We start from the raw sequence: 17,617 nt of genomic DNA on the forward strand, positions 1-17,617 counted from the left end.
ACTAAAGTTTTCATATGAGTGATGATTTTATCAACTACTTGCTTTCATGAATTTTTTCTAAAAAGAATATCATCTACTCAGAGCATTACTCGATGATGTTGACCTATGTGGAAGAGGTCAATAGAATCCAAAAAAAAAATGTATGACTTATCTGAGGTTATTTATTAGAGTGTTGCTTGATTACGTTAATATATATGAAAGATGTTAAGAGAATCCACCTAAGATGTATGACATATCCGAGGTTGTATGTCAAAGCACTGCTCGATGACGTTAACTTATATGGAATAGGTTGAAAGAATCCGCCAAGGATATATGACCTATCTGAGATTATATGTTTGAGCGTTGTTAAATGATATTAACCTATATGGAAGAGGTACAGATAATCCACTAAGAATATATGACCTATCTGAGGTTATATGTCAGAGCACTACTTGAAGACATTAACCTATATGAAAGAGGTCGAGAGAATCCACAAAGAATATATGACATATCTGAGGTTGTATGTCAGAGCACCGTTCAATGACATTAACATATATGAAAGAGGTCAAATCAAATCACACAGGGATTGATTTTGCCTTAATTGGGAGGGGGAGAATGCCGTGTGTATCCCAAATTAAAGGTGAAGAATGATCTTTTTTTAGATCGTTATTATCTTTTTGAGGTCGAGATTAAGACCTTATCCAATGACTAAAAGTTCATTTAATGATTGTATAGAGCTTGAAATTTATTGAAAGCTTCATCACATTTATTAGGAGCTTTATTATCCCAAGATATCATCTTAGATATTAAAAGAGTTGGAGGAATCTTCTTGACCACGGTTGTAGTCAAAGTTGCCCCCATTTCACATTTAATTCTCATGAAATTGATGTGTCAATAGCTTATGCTAGGATGTTGATACGAACGACCTTTTAAAGTTGGAGCAAAAATAATCCCCCAATCGAGAATCGTGTTCCCAAAAACGATGCCAAATTGTTGTATCTTGCAATATTCACAGTGATAGAGAAATATATAGTTTAACATCTTAGCTTTGTACAAAAATTGAGTACACAATAAAAATAAAAGAGAAGGTGCGGTATTTATAAGAGACGCCAATATTTTTTATATGGAAAACTCTAAAAAGAGAAAAAATTACGAGGCCTCGAACAGTTTGAATGAATCTACTATTATTTGCAGTTGATTACAAATAAGACCCTTCTTTGGGGGAAGGCCTTGGCTTGATGTAATAAATATACATCATATAAAATGCATTACATGATGGGACTTAAAAGAGTCACTATTGACATTCTCGTTTGGTCGGCAGGATCATAGTTGATGAGCGACAGTAGTTGTAAAGACTGTAGTTACATGATAGTTGTTGACATGACCGTTATTTTGTGATAGAGGTTGGAAGGACTGTAGTTGGCGGGTGATAGTGGCCAAAAAGATTATTGTCTAGTGAAGGAGATTGGAAGGACCATAGTTAGCTGGTGACGGAGGTCGGAAGTCCAGTGATGGGCATAAGTCCAATGTTAGGTAGAAGTTTAATGATGGATGGAAGTTTGACATCACATAGAAGTCTGACAAAAATCCAGTGTCAGGCAAAGGTCCGATGAAAGTTCGATGATGGGCAGAAGTCCTGCGACTGGTGGAAGTCTGACGTCAGATAGAAATTTGACGTCTTGCAAAAGTCCAGTGTTGGGTAGAAGTATGACAAAAGTTTGGTGACGGGAAGAAGTTTGACAATTGGTGTAAGTCCGATATTGGTAGAAATCCGACGAAGGGAGAAAGTCCGACGTTTGGTATAAGTCTAGCGAAAGTCTTACGACAAACAGAAGTCCGACAACGGGTGGAAGTCCAATTTTGGGTACAAATCTGGCGACCAATGGAAGTTAGACATCGACTAGAAGTTTAATGAAAGATTGACAATGAGCAAAAGTTCGATGAATGGCGAAAGTCTGATATTGCGTAGAAATTTGACTATGAGAAGAAGTCTGGCGTCGAGTTGAATTCTGATGAATGTACAGCATCGGGTATAAATACAAAGGCCGGTGGAAGTCCGACATCAGGTAGAAAATCCAGCGATAGGCGGAAGTTCAGGGTCGAGTAGAAGTCCGACGAAATTCCGATAATGGGTAGAAGCTCGACGATGGGAAGAAGTCCAACGACAAAAGGAAGTCCATAATCGGGTAGAAATCTAGTGACAGACATAAGTCTATCATTGAGTAGAAGTCCAATAAAAGTTTGGTGACGGGTAGAAGTCTAGCAACGGGTGGAAGTCTGGTGTCAAGTAGCAATCCAGTGACAGGCAGAAGTTTGGCGTCGGTTAAAATTCTGATGAAAGTCCGGTGTCAAGTAGAAATCCTATGATGGGTGAAAGTCCGGCGTCAAGTAGAAATTTGACGGCTAGAGGAAGCTCGACGTCAGGTAGAAGTTCAACAAAAGTCTAGCGACAAAAAGATGTACGGTGACTGGTAAAAGTTTGGTGTTGGGTAGAAATTTGGCATCAGATAGAATTCCGATGAAAGTCCGGCAATGGGTAGAAGCCCAACGTCGAGTAGAAATCTAATGAAAGTTTGGCTACGGGCAGAATTCCGATGATTGGAAGTCGGGTGTTGGGTAGAAATCTTGCAACATGCGAAAGTCCGATGTCGTGTAGAAATCCAACGATAAGCGGAAGTTCGGTGTTGGGCAAAGTCCTACGAAAGTATGGCGACTGCCAGAAGTCCATCGCCTGCCGGATGTCCGGCGTTAGTTGGTGGTCGAGGAGTCTGGTGGCAATAAAACTTTCCCTCTCTTCTTGCTTGGTCCCCCTTCTTCCCTCCTACCGCAATGAAGAATGAGGAGGTCTATTTATAGTTTTCAAAGAGTGGCATGATCAATAAATAGGAGGGAGATCAAGGGAAAGTTGGGAGTTATTTGAATGGACGGTTAATATTGATCCCCTTTGATGATAGTCCATTTCTTAAGTATTTGAGTACATTTGTGATATCAAAATTTGCAATCTTTGGCTTATTAGATTCATCTCATCAAGCAGCTCTATTTAACTATAAGCATGTCATATTTGGAAACTGTTTGATAATTCAAATTATGGTACCCTTACAAATTTGCTTCGAGTCTTCGATTTGGGACCATCTGGGCTCGAATTGAGTCAAATTTTGTGTCCTAGCATCCATTTTTTTTTCATTCATTTCGACTATAAAGTTTGCTAAAATTGGAGTTCATATGATTTTGAATTTAATTTTAGAAGATTACAACTTGATTTTTCCTTAAGATTCATGCCCGATCAAAATAATTTTTTGATGTTATATTAGGGATCATCTAAACTCTGATTTCAACAAACTTATAATCAAATTGAACATCTTAAATAGATGAACCTAATGAAACCAAAATCAATCCAATCCAAGACCAAATGAGTCCAAATCGAGGGCCTAAAATATAATTATAAGGCTCAAAGCACAAATTGGATGGCCATATGTTATCTAAATATAGCATGTTTATATTTGAATCAGCGGCTTGACAAGACTAATCCAATGAGCCCAATATTGCTAATATTTCTAACATTATTTGGGCATTTAGAGACTTGATAAATGTTCCACGATCAAGGGGATCAATATGAGCCGTCCGTTGGAGCACTCCCAACTTTCCCTTGATCATTTTCATTTTTACTAGTCATGCACTCATAAAAAATTATAAATAGACCGCTCATTTTTCATATGAGGGAAATCATGAGGGGAGAGGAAGAAGGAAAAAGCTATGAAGCTTGAAGACTCTTGGAGCTCCACCTTAGCATCATCGTCAATGAATCTGCATCACCAAGCCGCCATTGGTGAAGCTTTGGCCGATAGTGACTGTCGAACCTTTATATGGAAGTCACTAACGAGCCTTCCTCAAAGCAATATCACCTGACTATGAGTTCTGGAAACCGTCACTTATCAACTATGATCCGATCCCTTTGACCATTGTCACCAGTTAATTACAGTCCCTCTAATAACCTTCGCCCATCAAGTAAGGTCCTTTCAAGTTTCAACCACCGTCATCCAACTACGATCCGTCTAACCACCATTTCCCACCGACTACTATCCATCCGAACACTGTGACACTCTGACTTCGATACACACTAATCACTATCGCTCACCAACTACGACACACTAAGACCACCATCGACCGATGACTATGGTTCCTCCGACCATCGTCGCCTATCGACTACGGTCATACTTACTAAGCAAACATATAAAACATTCTTTTAAGAATAACTATCAAGTAAAGAGCTCTATACAATATGTATTTGATATATTGATTCATCACCCTCCTCTAAGGAGGGTTATTATTTGCAATCAACCGTAAATATTAGAGGATTCGTTCAAATTGGGTCAGGCCCCATAATTTTTCACCTTTTTAGGGTTTCCCATATAAATTTTTTGTTGTTTCTTATGAATATTGCACCATACTCTTTTTATCTATATGTATGATGTATATTCATATAAGGCTAATATGTTAAACTTTATATATCTCTAACGTCACGTATATTTCAAGACATAACAATTTGACATCATTTGTGGTGACTAATCCCTGGCTGGGGGAAACCTTTGTCTCAACCTCAAAAGATCATTCACATTAATATCCTTAGCATAATTGAATCGAGGCCAATTATCATGATGTATTACCAAATTCAAAAGAAGTTCTTCAATATTAAAAGCCCAAGGAAGAAAACATTCATTATCTCCTGTCAATTATTAGTCACCACTACATCAATTTTGTGAGAAGTGATTCTTGACTGGGGTCAACCTTTACTGCAATCTCAAAGGCAATTCACACCAACGATCTTAGCATGGTTAAAACGAGGCCACTCCTTTACCATGATCTTCTATCAGGTTCAAATGAAGTCATTCAATATTGAGTGCAATATATCTACAATAACAAATATGTATTGCTTTATATCTCCTCAGTTATTAGTCATAAATGCATTGCATTCGAGAAAGTAAACTTGCATTGGGGAGCAACCTTGGCTACAACATCAATGTCAACTGTGGCCAAGAAAATTCTTCCAATACTTTCAATATCACGACCGCCGCTAGACTTCTGCCCGGCCATCGTCGGACTATCGCCCCAGCCGCCAACAATTGTCGGACTTTCACCCGGCTTCCAACCGTCGTCGAACTTCCTTCCGACCATCTTCGGACCGCCGCCGATTGCTGACAAAAAGTTTACTCATTGTACCGCTGTGAATATTCTAGCCCGCAACAATTGCATATATATTTTTTGATGATAATGAAAAGATAATTTTAACAATAAGTTCATTTTTAGTATACTAGATGTTGTTAGTAGTTTTGTGGTCTGTCATTAGTTCTAAATTTTATATTGAAAAAAAAAACTTGAAAATTTTTTAAAACTTAGATCCAACGATTTGTTTGTTACAATCCAATTTGATAGGATTTGTCCAGTTTGTGAGTCTTATGAGATTGTGTTGTGACAAATATGACCTATGAGGCCTTTATGTTTTAGCCTTGAACAAGATTGATGGGAGGGCACACCGTCAAACAATACAACTGATGGGACCCTCCTTCATTCTTTATATAGCGGTACAAAAGGCATCAAATACTATTTGAATTTTTAACGGTGCATTTTTTATCTTTAATCTTGGATTAATTAGCACTTATAATCATCACTTAACGACTAACCTTCATTGAAACCCTTTCCCACCAACATTAGGGTTGCTAGCTCACCTACATGAAACTCCTCCACACTATTCTTTTCCTCCTATAAGAACCTATTCCAACATATGACTCCCACACACACATATTCACATCGAGCTGCACATCTAGATATGATTATTAACTGTCACTATTAAATTAAACTTCATTTAAGATGATTTTTTTTTTGTAATTAGGATATAATATTAGAAGTTTCTACCACTTACTGATGACTTTAGGTTTAGTTCGATCGAGTGTCCAAGATTCATCCATGATCCATGCATGTGCTTGATGTTGCAATAAATGCATGTTGCGGTGACAGTTGCTTGGTTGGCTTAGCCAGCTGGGCCTCGGCGGTAAGGACAAGTATTACATGGTTGCCAAATCAACACGTTATTTTTTTTATTTTACTTCATTTTATTTATTTTCTCTGTCAAGTGTCTAATTAAAGAGTTCTCCGTCAGTACTCCGCCCGTCTGCATATCACAAGAACAAGCTGAAAGCATTAATATTTCTCTTCCTGTTTTACATCAATGGCCCCTATTTCTCAGGTATAATTAATTTTCACAATTTCCAATCTTTGCTCTCTCTCTCTTTCGCCATATTTTATTTATAATGATATAAATATTTGTGTAGGTTTCAACTGAAGAGAAGAACAATGGAGGAACAACGGCTACAAAGACAAAAATGATAGGCTGCAACACAGTGCTTCGGGAAGTGAAATATTCCATTAGAGGAGTGATGGCTGAGCTTCAGGCTTTGTCTAACACTGAGAAGACTGTTATCTCTCTCGGCACCGGCGATCCCACAGCTTATCCTCAATTTCTCGGCGGCCGGCCGCCCTTCATAGATTCTCTTTCTTCCGCCTTCACTTCCTCTCTCACCGACTCCTATGCTCCTTCCTTCGGCCTCCCACCTGCTCGCCGGTGAGCTTCCTTTTTTATTTTTTATTTTGGACGTACGTAATCATAATAATAATTTTTTTTTAAACTCCATTGATCTGTCGAGAGTGATTTTTAATGTTTTTAAAAATTTGTTCGACAGTGAATTTGATTATATATTACTAGTTTATTTTATTTTATTAATAAAAATTAAATTAGATATTTTCTAGGAAGAACTCCTTGTAAAGTTTTTTGTTGGTTTCTTTAATGTGTGGATAGGATGTTGCAGGACGATCCTGTTCAAGCAACGTGTGGACAGGATCGATTCTGTTAATAGATCTTATTAATTATTACAAGATGTTATGAATTTCTTACATTTAAATGATATTGGTCATGAAAAATAATATAATAACACTTATCTACATTTTCATAAAATATTATGTCTTTGAATGTATTTTACGTTGTATGTTCATTACCTCAATTAAAAATTGAAATATCTACTTTACCCTCATGATAATCATAATTATAAATGAATTAAATTATTAATTTGTAATGGGCCTAATGGCCATTATAGCCAGCAGCCAATTGTTGTCATCATTAGATTTTACAGATTATTTTAATTCAATTCAAATAAAAAAAAATCGCATACATGTATTTTATATTTATTCAAATAATTTTAAAAATTTCAAATATATTATTTTTTTATTCTTTTTAAATAAACCAAAAAGCCCCATAATGCTACTTGCTAAATTCATTTAAATTATAACTTATTATAAGAAAAATAAAAAATAGAAAGAGATAACATATTTTATACTAAGTGCATGTGTCTCCTTGTTTTTATATACATATAAAGCTGGAAATACATTAAGTTTCTTAATTTTTAAATCTTATCTTAAGAATATTATTTTTTATGCAGCTCATTTTAATCAATTAGTTAAATATTTTGATTATAAATTAGTTGGTTGGTGAGCAAGCACGGGTGGGTACCCGGCCCCATCTCATGTTCGATTCTCTCGGGCAGTAGCACCCTCCTTCGGGAGGAATTTTTATTAGGTCTGGTGTCCTGACGTAGCTCTATGTTCGGACGTTAGTAAAATAGTGTCACGTACTCTTACTCTTTACCGTGTGACCCGACTGCCCGACTCAGACCTGACCGGACCCGGGATTACTATGTATTGACTGATTTGTACAGACCGGGGGATTGCTAGGTATTGCTCGATATTGCTTGGCAATAATAAGAAATATCATTCAGTCAAGATCAATACCTCGGTATTGCTAGGTATTGGTTATTGTCAAGCAATACCTAGCAATACCCGAACATAACAATACCGGGTTCCAATCTGGGTCGGGTCGTCGGGCATCGCGGTAAAGAGTAAGAGCACGTGGCGACATATTATTGGTCTTCGGATGTAGAACTATATCCGGTGTCCAGACCTAATAATTATTCCTTTGAGAGACCCAAAAAGTATTGGCCACAAATAATAATAAGTGTGGGTTGACCGAAATTTACAGGTCTCTAAGCGCTCCATGACAATAAAAAGTGACAGGTCTCCAGTGGTGGTTCTTCGTCATAAAGGAGATTTCCATTTTAAAGTTTTAGCATGTGATTTATCATACATATATGTGAATTTGATTTAACGTCATAAAAATTGATGATTTGGCAGCGCGGTGGCAGAGCACTTAACCAAAGTGTTGAAACTTTGCGCCCGCTCTGAAGTAGTTCCCTTTCACGTCTCCGACGCCGACGTCTTCCTCACCTCAGGTGCCACCCAAGCCATTCATTTGGTTCTCACCATTCTATCCTCCGCCGGCGGCAACATTCTCCTTCCCCGGCCAGGATTCCCTCTATACGACTCCGCCTGCGACCTTGCCGGTGTCCGTTGTCGTTACTATGACTTGCTACCGTCGCGCCGCTGGGAAGCTGATCCCACTCAGATCCGCTCTCTTGCGGATGATCGAACCCTAGCCATCGTAGTTATCAACCCGAATAATCCCTCTGGCGCTACTTTCTCGGCCCATCATCTTTTCCAGGTTGGACGACTATCCCCCTTCTCTCTCTCTCTCTCTTTCCCCCCAAAATCCTGTTGCACATTGTGCAAATTAGGGCTATAAATTTGACTTTCAAGGTTTGGAGCCAGCTTACAGCCAGTCTTAATCGATTCTGGATTGGATGGAATGGACCTATATATTTGAAGCTAAGGATTTCTCCCGTTGCAGATTGCCGAGATTGCTAGGGATTTGAACATTCCCATAATTGCCGATGAAGTTTATGGTGGAATGGTCTTTGGAGGCGTCAGCTTCGTACCCATGGCCTCCTTTGCCCATCTAGCACCGGTAATCACAATCGGATCATTGGCCAAGCGTTGGATGGTTCCTGGCTGGCGTCTTGGCTGGTTAGTCATTTGCGATCCGCAAGGCACCCTTCAAAGAGTATGATTTTTTTTAATATATAAATAATTTATGACTAATTAATAGCTATATTTTAAGATTTAATCATTCTGGTATATCTATGTATGATTTGATCTTGCCTGTGATAGGTAAGGGAGGCAACTGAAATACTAATGAATGTTTATTCTGGCCCAGCTTCAGTGATTCAGGTTTCAAGATACCACCTTTCTTGTTCAATCTGTTCTGTTCTATTGCTTACTACTAATTTGGTGCTAATTTACGTTGGATCAGGCTGCAGTTCCGACAGTCCTCTCGGATGCAAATGAGGAATTTCATGAGAATGTTGTCATGTTATTGGAGTTATCTGCAGATACCTTATTTAGAGGTTTGGAGAAAATTGAAGTGCTCAGATGCTACTGCAGGCCTCAGGGATCCATGTTCGTGATGGTATATGTGCATATATAAATTCTTTGGTAATCTGTTGAGGAGTTGCTTATGGCTGCTTGCATGACTTGCTTTTGAATTTTATACAGGTCGAAGTGGACACCACGCGCCTTCTTGGCATTGAGAGTGATATGGATTTTGCTAAAGAATTGATGAAAGAAGAGTCTATCTTGGTTGTGCCAGGTTAGGATAATGATGCTTATCTGCATACTTATTTAATATATCTTATTTTATTTTTATTTAACATTTAAATAGTTAATGGATATTTAGCATCATTTTTTAAAAAATAATTTTAATTCGTAAATCAACTTGTTTTTGGAAATACTCAGAATAATTTTTTTTTAGTGTTTTCATTTTTTTTTATTAAATGCCACCATTAACATTTAATAAAAAATAATATTTATTTTGAATATAAAATATATTTTATTCCATATTAAGTTATAAATAAAATAAATAAGTGATCTCAAATCGGCTCACTGCATGTAATTACATATTTGTAATCATTATCTCAATAACTTGAATACTTTGGACTATTTCATGCAAGAATAGAATCACGTACGCTGACACTTAAAGGTTTGATATATTCATAGGCTCCATCCTGGGGTTGAAGAATTGGGTTAGATTATTCTTCGGATTGCCTGCGGGCTTATTGAATGATGCATGCGATCGAATGAGATCCTTCTGCGAGCGAAGGATGATTAATGCATGGCAAGTTTAATATGGTGAAGAAGAAGATATACAGCAGATATCAACACTATAAGTAAAACATCAGCTGGTAGAATATTGATTGTTGATGATTATCAAATTATTAATTGTACTTGAATCTCACTTTTGACGAATACATTTTCATCCTTATCTGAATCTTTTGCATTGAGCTATTTATATTTAGTTTAGGGTTTAGTATTATCTGCAGCATGAATTAAATTTAAAAATGAAAAGAATATATATATATATATTTTTTTTACAATTTTTTAAAGAGGGTGCAGAAAAAACTTAACTATACATAACTTTTCTCAAAATATTAGATTGTATTCCTAATTTATTCTAGAGTAATTTTTAGAATGATATTTATTGAATTATATGATAGAAGATATAATAGTTTTTCAGTGTTATTTGTAGTTATTGGACTAAAATGTGTTGGCATAATTCTAATGACGATGCCACTAATATAATGTTTTCGAATTTGTATCAACCAAAGTAAGAAATCAAAAATAAATAGCCTCTTTTATCAAAATGTATTTTATCTTATCTCTTTAGTCTTTTCTAGTTCTGAAAACTTTCCCATTCAATTCCCACACCAAATCTATATATTCTTTAGAAAATTTAGCAAATGAAAAAATTGATTCATGAAGTTCAGTTAACATGGTTGGTCATTTTATTCATTGCGATTAAAGCAAGAAATTTGTTAAGCTATGATGGTGACAACAATAAGTAGAGGTGCTTAAAAGGTTAGAACAACACTATAGTCTTCTAGAAGAGTAATTTGATAACCGATAAATCATATGAGTCATGAGGTAATTATAAATAATTGTTAGAGGAAAAAAACCATAAAAATTAAATTAAAAATTACATGATGCTATGGGATGAAGAATCCTCTATTAGATAAGAAAAATTACATAAACTCTCATTTGCAACACATTGCTTAAAGGTTAGTGAATCTTTGGGAGTTTCGATAATTTATTATTATTATTATCTCGTCGTACAAGCAGGATTTGAAACCTCCTATCCATTGGATGTCAATATTATGAAGACTCCCATCAAAGTTATGTGGTTGATGTAAATCATAATCATCAATATTTTCAATAATAAGAGGATAAGTTCCTACTAGCTTAAATAGAGAATCATGATCAATATTCATGCTTGTAGGTGATGTGATGACCATATGTCTAGAGCATGTGCATGCATAGAAGGCTCTTGTTCCAAAGGCAGGTCTAAAGTTGACTACAAATTTTCAGTGCAAACTTAAATTTAAAATAGGAGCTACAACCAATATGTTTGAATGTAGGATGTAATAATTTTAATGCACAATTTGATTATGGACCTTTGATTTCCTTAAATACAAATGAGCCTTAAAATATTCAGAGTCGTGCTCAAAATTTATGCAAGAACATATTAGAAAGAATGTCTACAAATTAACCTTTTATCAATATCTACCAGAGGAGAAACCATCAACACCTCCTTTTCAAAAGAAATAATCACACCAAATTCAACCAAAACTCTGTAAATAGACAACCCATAGAAATGGGCCATAGTAGCATCCACTTGCAATGATTTAAGAAAATAAAGTTTTGAGAATATATTCAATATAAAATAGATTAGTTGATATAATGTAAACAAATATGAAGAGAAATAATTGGCACAAGAGTAATTGGTGATTCTTTGTAAGAATCAAATTGAGGAGATAGCATACACATTGGATAGCTACTAATATAATAGAATTAATTGCCTATAAATAATTTTATAATGATATAACAAGGGTCAATGAGCCAAATAGAAAAGTCCCAAATAAATTGCAAGCATGACATAAGTTTGTGAATAATTTTTAAATTGATGGAAAAAAAAATATCCATAGTAGAAAAAACTAGTTGACTTGCAAGATTTTAGATCTCACCTTTTATGAAATAAGTGCAATTTTGTCTTGAAAGTAGATGGTTACTTATGTTTGCTTATTTTGAGCATGGATTGAATCTTGCTAAAAGATATAGAAAAATGATTAAATGAAGAGGGTTGAATTCTTGAAGCCTTCAACCTCAAAAAAAAAAAAAAGAGTGAGAGCAATAGGAGACATATTGCTTGATAATTTAAAATTAAGAGGAGATGATTCCAAGAAGGCATGAGCCATCAGGATAGGTGGAGGTGATGAAAGTGATTGAACATGGGGTTTAGCAAAAAAAGATGGATTGACGAAAGTGATTGAACATGTAGTTCTGCTTAGCTTACCATTTATCCAGTCAATGACATTGTGGATAAATTTGTATTGACTAATATGTTGGCCAATGATGTTACTTCTCAAATGCAGAGGCTATATAAGAGTAAGGAGACTCAAACGCCAGACAAAGTTGAAGTCCTGTATAGGTTGGCAGCATGTGAGAAATAATGTATTAAAAGAAAGAGTGATGTGCAAACACAAACTGACAAAGAAATGCATGATCATGAAAGGCACAATTGAGAAGTTGTTATTCTTAAAAGGCTATCTGATGAGGCGATATTGCAATTTGTTGATCAACCTGTCTACTGCAAAAAGCCGCTGAATAAAATAAACATGGAAGAAGAGAAGTTGAGGAAGCTAGAAGAACTACAATTGGGGACAACAACCATGGAGGAAGCTATTGATAAAACATTTATAGTTGATCAAAATATCAAAGGGAACATCCAGCTTGTAGAGGATGAACAACTTGAATTGATGAATCTAGCTGTGTCAAGTAAATGTTTATCATCCATTATTTTCCTTGATAAGGTTACTTTAGTTAGCTGTATTCTATCAAAAGATGTTGAGCTTTTTGAAAGAGTTGGTTCGATCACAGATCGTGTAAAGCCTTATTTTTCAAAAAATCCTTTCATTATTGAGAAGATATTTACAGGTGCTGCTAAAAATATACAGTTGTGTGGGACTTCATCTCTTATTATTCTCGATGTTGTTGTGAATATCCGTACTACCCAAACAAGGCATGGAGTACATCGACGATTCATTGTTAGATGGAGTGGATGTCCCCCTGATTGACTGTTGAAGATGAGGAATTGCAGCTTTGTCATCCTGATATCAAAAAGCATATTCATTGGGTTTGGTGCTCTTAGGTAGTTTCACTGTATTGGTTTTCTATTTCTTATGTCTCCTCATGTTCCCTGCTGGCTCGCGGTTTTCCATGCTTAATTTCAGTTTTCATGCCTGTTGGCTCATAGTTTTCCCTATTGGCTCTTATTTTCCTTGCCTACTGGCTCTCGGTTTCCTTGCTGAACCTTGGTTTCCCTGCTGGTAGTTACTTGATGGTTCGGTTTACCTGCTGCTGGTTATTTAGGTTCCCTCCTTGTTAATTCCTATGCTATATGTTTTAACTTCTCATTATGTGGGCTGTCTTGAAGGTGTGGGCTCCGAAAATTTGGCCCCAGCCTCCGCCCGCTGATCGCTTTTTCTTCGGTGAGAGAGTTTTAACAGAATTAAGTTCTGGGTAAATTTTGGAAGGCAGATGGGTTTGTAGGTAAGACACTACCCAGAGATTTTGTGCTCATTTTGCGAGGACTTTATGATATGAGTTCTGGTTTACTATAGGCGCAAGCCCCTATAGTTAATTACCCCTCCCGATAACGAGAGAGAACTTCCGATTAAGGCAAGTCGTCAATCAGATACGTTGTATCAGGCATATAATAGCAGCATACACTACGGGAAAACACGCGATTATCGTCGGATTTTCTGGCGAAAAATTGTGCGCCGGTAATAACGGTGCCGGTTACGGCGTAATTGTTTGACGAAAATCTTGCGGCGCAATTTCCGGCGTAAAATACGCCGTAAAGTTACCGACGCCGGTTCCGCCGGACAATCCGACGGTATAGTAATGTATGAACCATTTCCGTCGCACGTTACGGCGGAACATTTTAGGCGTACGTTACAGGCGGACATTGCGCCGGCGTATTTAAACTCAACGAAATATTACCGACGTAGCTTGCATCGGAAATGATACCGGCGTCGAATTCGTCGGAAATTTTGCCGGTAAAAGCCCTATTTCCCGAAATCGAACCCCTCTGGCCGTCATTCGTTTCCTTTCGTTCTCTCACTTCGCCTGCTTCGCCCTCCGTCGCCGTTCGTAGCTCGCCGTGGTTAGACGTCGCCGACGGTCACCGGACTTCGCCGTCGACGGTCACCGGACTTCGCCGAGCCTCTCTCATTCCTAGTCGCGCGCCGCCGAGGGTCATAGAACGATCGAAGGTATTTGTTTTCGTTTTTTTTTTCCTGTTTCGGTTGGATTACATATAGGATTAGCCTTAAGTCCATATCTTTTTGCTTTAGTCATGGTTGTTATCACTAGACATTTGCTAGAGTATGTACCTTGGTGCATGCTTTTTGTTGTTGATATTGTTCTTGTTGATAAGACTAGAGAGGTATTTGAAGGTAAACATTGATTATGGAGATCAACATTAGTCCATATCTTTTTGCTTTAGTCATGATTGTTAGCACTAGACATTTGCTAGAGGATGTACCTTGGTGCATGCTTTTTGTTGATGATATTGTTCTTGTTGATAAGACTAGAGAGGGAGTTGAAGGTAAACTTAGATTATGGAGATTAACATTAGTCCATTTTTTTGTGCTTTAGTCATGGTTGTTAGCACTAGACATTTGCTAGAGGATATACGTTGGTGCATGCTTTTTGTTGATGATATTGTTCTTGTTGATAAGGCTAGAGAGGGAGTTGAAGGTAAACTTGGATTATGGAGATCAACATTAGTTCATATCTTTTTGCTTTAGTCATGGTTGTTAGCACTAGACATTTGCTAGAGGATGTACCTTGGTGCATGCTTTTTGTTGATGATATTGTTCTTACAGCTTGCCTGCTACGAGTATATGGCTTAGGTGCGCAAGCTCAGGCATACGAGGGGATGACATCCTCTACTGCATCCAGCTTCGCATCCAGTTCGCATGAGTCCTTACAAGCTCAATAAATAAGTGCCCTTCAAGCTGAGCTAGAACAAGTAAGGAAATCACAAGCTGATTGGCAAGCTCAGCTGCAAGCACAGGTTCAAGCTCAGCTGCAAGCACAGGTTCAAGCTCAGCTGCAAGCACAGGTTCAAGCTCAGCTGCAAGCACAGGTTCAAGCTCAGCTGCAAGCACAGGTTCAAGCTCAGCTGCAAGCACAGGTTCAAGCTCAGCTGCAAGCACAGGTTCAAGCTCAGCTGCAAGCACAGGTTCAAGCTCAGCTGCAAGCACAGGTTCAAGCTCAGCTGCAAGCACAGGTTCAAATAAGTATTGAGCAACACAATCAGTTGTTGGATGAAATGCGCAAGATGAGGGAGCAGCTGAGTAGAAAAGACGTAGCTCCACCTGATTAGGAGTCCACGGAGTCAGAGTAGTTTAATTTAGTTTATATGAACTTGTTTATTTCTATCAACATGTTTTATTGAATATTTTCTTTTAATCTGATATTTTTAGTTGATTGTTAGTACTGAACTGTTTCTTTTAATGTTATAAACTGTTGTAAAACTGTGGTGAAATTGTTGATCTGTTGTAATGTTACAATTAAAATGTTGTAGAATTGATATTTGTATAGGTTTGCAGGTGTGGAAATTTGATTGTTGGCTGGGAAGGATTTTTTTTTGTCAATGCTACAGGTTTCCTGCGGATTTTGCGCCGAAACTTCACCGGAAAGGATGATACAACGAATTGTATCGTACGTACCGACGTCTTTGTTCTGTCGGAACTTACCGGCGCATGTTCCGGCATAAAGTCCGTCGGTAATTACCGGCGTATACTTTGCGTCGCAAGCGAAACTGTGGGGTTCCTATGTCACACTTTGCGGCGTTTTCTCCGCCGGTAATGTCCGGCGCATAATGCGACGCTACCGGCGCATATGGCGCCGAAATTAAGATGTTTTTTTACGTCGGCAACAATCCTTTTTTTCGCCGGTAATTCGTCAGAAACTGCGCCAAAGAAATTTCTGGCGCATATAATGTGCCGGAAATAAATTACCGACGCGACTTAAACCGGCGGATAAATATACGCCGAAACATGTGCCTGAAACTATATTTTCCGTCGAATTTCTAATATTTTTGGCTGATTTAGTCCGCCGGTAATAAGGGGTTTTCCTGTAGTGATAGATATTTGAAATGATTGGAGAATTTGAGAATTTAGAGGGTTGGTAAATTTGATATTTAAAATTAAAGATTACACCATCTTGTACTTAAAGCGGATGGTGGGGGAATAGATGATAGACCTGATCAAGATCCTATGGTTCCGTCGTCCTCGGCCATCATGGTCCCTGGTCTACTTAGTCAGAGGAGGTAGTGGACCCCCCAACCTGACAGAATGATCCTTATCGGCAGCCATGGGTTGCTTCGTCTAAGGGGACCTTGTAGACCTAAGATGAATGTTTGTCTAAGGGGAGAAATTTGAATCCACCTTAGCTAACAAAGGGCTTTGTGCCCTATCGATCATATCCTATTAATTCATATATCAAGGATTTGATGCCAATAATGAATATATTGGTTCTAGCCATAGCTGGTATTTTGTGGTGCCATTTGACGACAAAACCACTCGGTTCAGAGGGCCCCGGGTCATAAGCGTTTATCCTGCAGTGCCATTTAGCCGCAAAACTGTCGGTTAGAGGACACGTACCACGTTCTTACTGGTAGGAGATTATTTGAGAATGGATTATAGTGATATTTTCGACCAGGCATTAGCTCTTTATGAGTTGAAGTAAATTTTAATTTGCCTATCCCGACAAACTGTTGCGGAAGGTGGATGGATTTTGCTTTAAGTATTTGATGGATTATTTCAATTTTAAATATTTTGGATTTTGGGATTTTTGGGATTTGAATTTTGTGGGATTTAAGTGGCATTTTGAATTATTTCAAATGGATCCCTTCGATTGGGATTTGCATTCAATACGGCAATCATCTAGGTGTTTGAGGTCATTTGGGGATATTTATATTTTGAACCATGTCGACCCTATCGACTTGTCGATAGGGGATCAAGTTTCGTAGGCTTTGTGATTTCATTAGTGAATTCTCATTGTTATAGGCTTTGACGACCTAATATGAATGTATAAAATAAATATTTCGGTCAACTTCATGACCTATATTTATCCGGTGGTTTGAATCCTGTCTACTCCTATTTACATGCTTATGAGGATCGGGTTTCGTAGGCTTCGTGCCTTTGTTAGTAAATTCTTTTGATTATAGGCCTTAAAGGTCTAATATGAATGCATTAAAATAAATACACCAGTCCCACAACTGTGTCTTTGTTTGAAGGTTTGAACCCTATCGACTCCTATTGTTTTGCTAAGGAGGATCAGGTTTGAACTGGAATTCACTTATTAACCCATGCAGCATCCCTTGACGTCATGTGTGTACCAGTACCATGCTTGCCGGGGCCCATGCAGGTCGAGATTGTATTTTCCCCTTTAGCGTACCTATATGTATACAATCTATGGTGCATGTGCAGGGATACACTGAAATAATTATAGTTGTGCATGCAATTATCATTTGAATACACAACATTTCATTTGAGAGCTTATACACGCCCTGTGT

At 37.6% G+C, this 17,617-nt stretch overlaps 1 protein-coding gene across 1 annotated transcript; it reads left to right on the forward strand.

Annotated features, from left to right (window-relative positions):
- The first annotated feature begins 6,112 nt into the window (after positions 1 to 6,112).
- Positions 6,113 to 10,260, forward strand: LOC110097323 (probable aminotransferase TAT2). Its single transcript, XM_020823612.2, has 8 exons — positions 6,113 to 6,220; positions 6,306 to 6,595; positions 8,215 to 8,581; positions 8,768 to 8,980; positions 9,088 to 9,147; positions 9,230 to 9,385; positions 9,472 to 9,565; positions 9,973 to 10,260. The coding sequence occupies exons 1-8, from the start codon at positions 6,203 to 6,205 to the stop codon at positions 10,098 to 10,100; spliced, it is 1,326 nt and encodes a 441-aa protein (XP_020679271.1). The 5' UTR covers positions 6,113 to 6,202; the 3' UTR covers positions 10,101 to 10,260.
- The last annotated feature ends 7,357 nt before the right edge of the window (positions 10,261 to 17,617 follow it).

The sequence above is a fragment of the Dendrobium catenatum genome, unplaced genomic scaffold (assembly GCF_001605985.2).
Source record: "Dendrobium catenatum unplaced genomic scaffold, ASM160598v2 fragScaff_scaffold_1310, whole genome shotgun sequence".
Taxonomy (NCBI): Eukaryota; Viridiplantae; Streptophyta; class Magnoliopsida; order Asparagales; family Orchidaceae; genus Dendrobium; species Dendrobium catenatum.

Coding starts and splice junctions, on each gene's coding strand:
- LOC110097323 (XM_020823612.2), top strand. Junction 8,582..8,767: donor CGGCCCATCATCTTTTCCAG/GTTGGACGACTA, acceptor CTCCCGTTGCAG/ATTGCCGAGATTGCTAGGGA. Junction 9,148..9,229: donor GCCCAGCTTCAGTGATTCAG/GTTTCAAGATAC, acceptor ACGTTGGATCAG/GCTGCAGTTCCGACAGTCCT.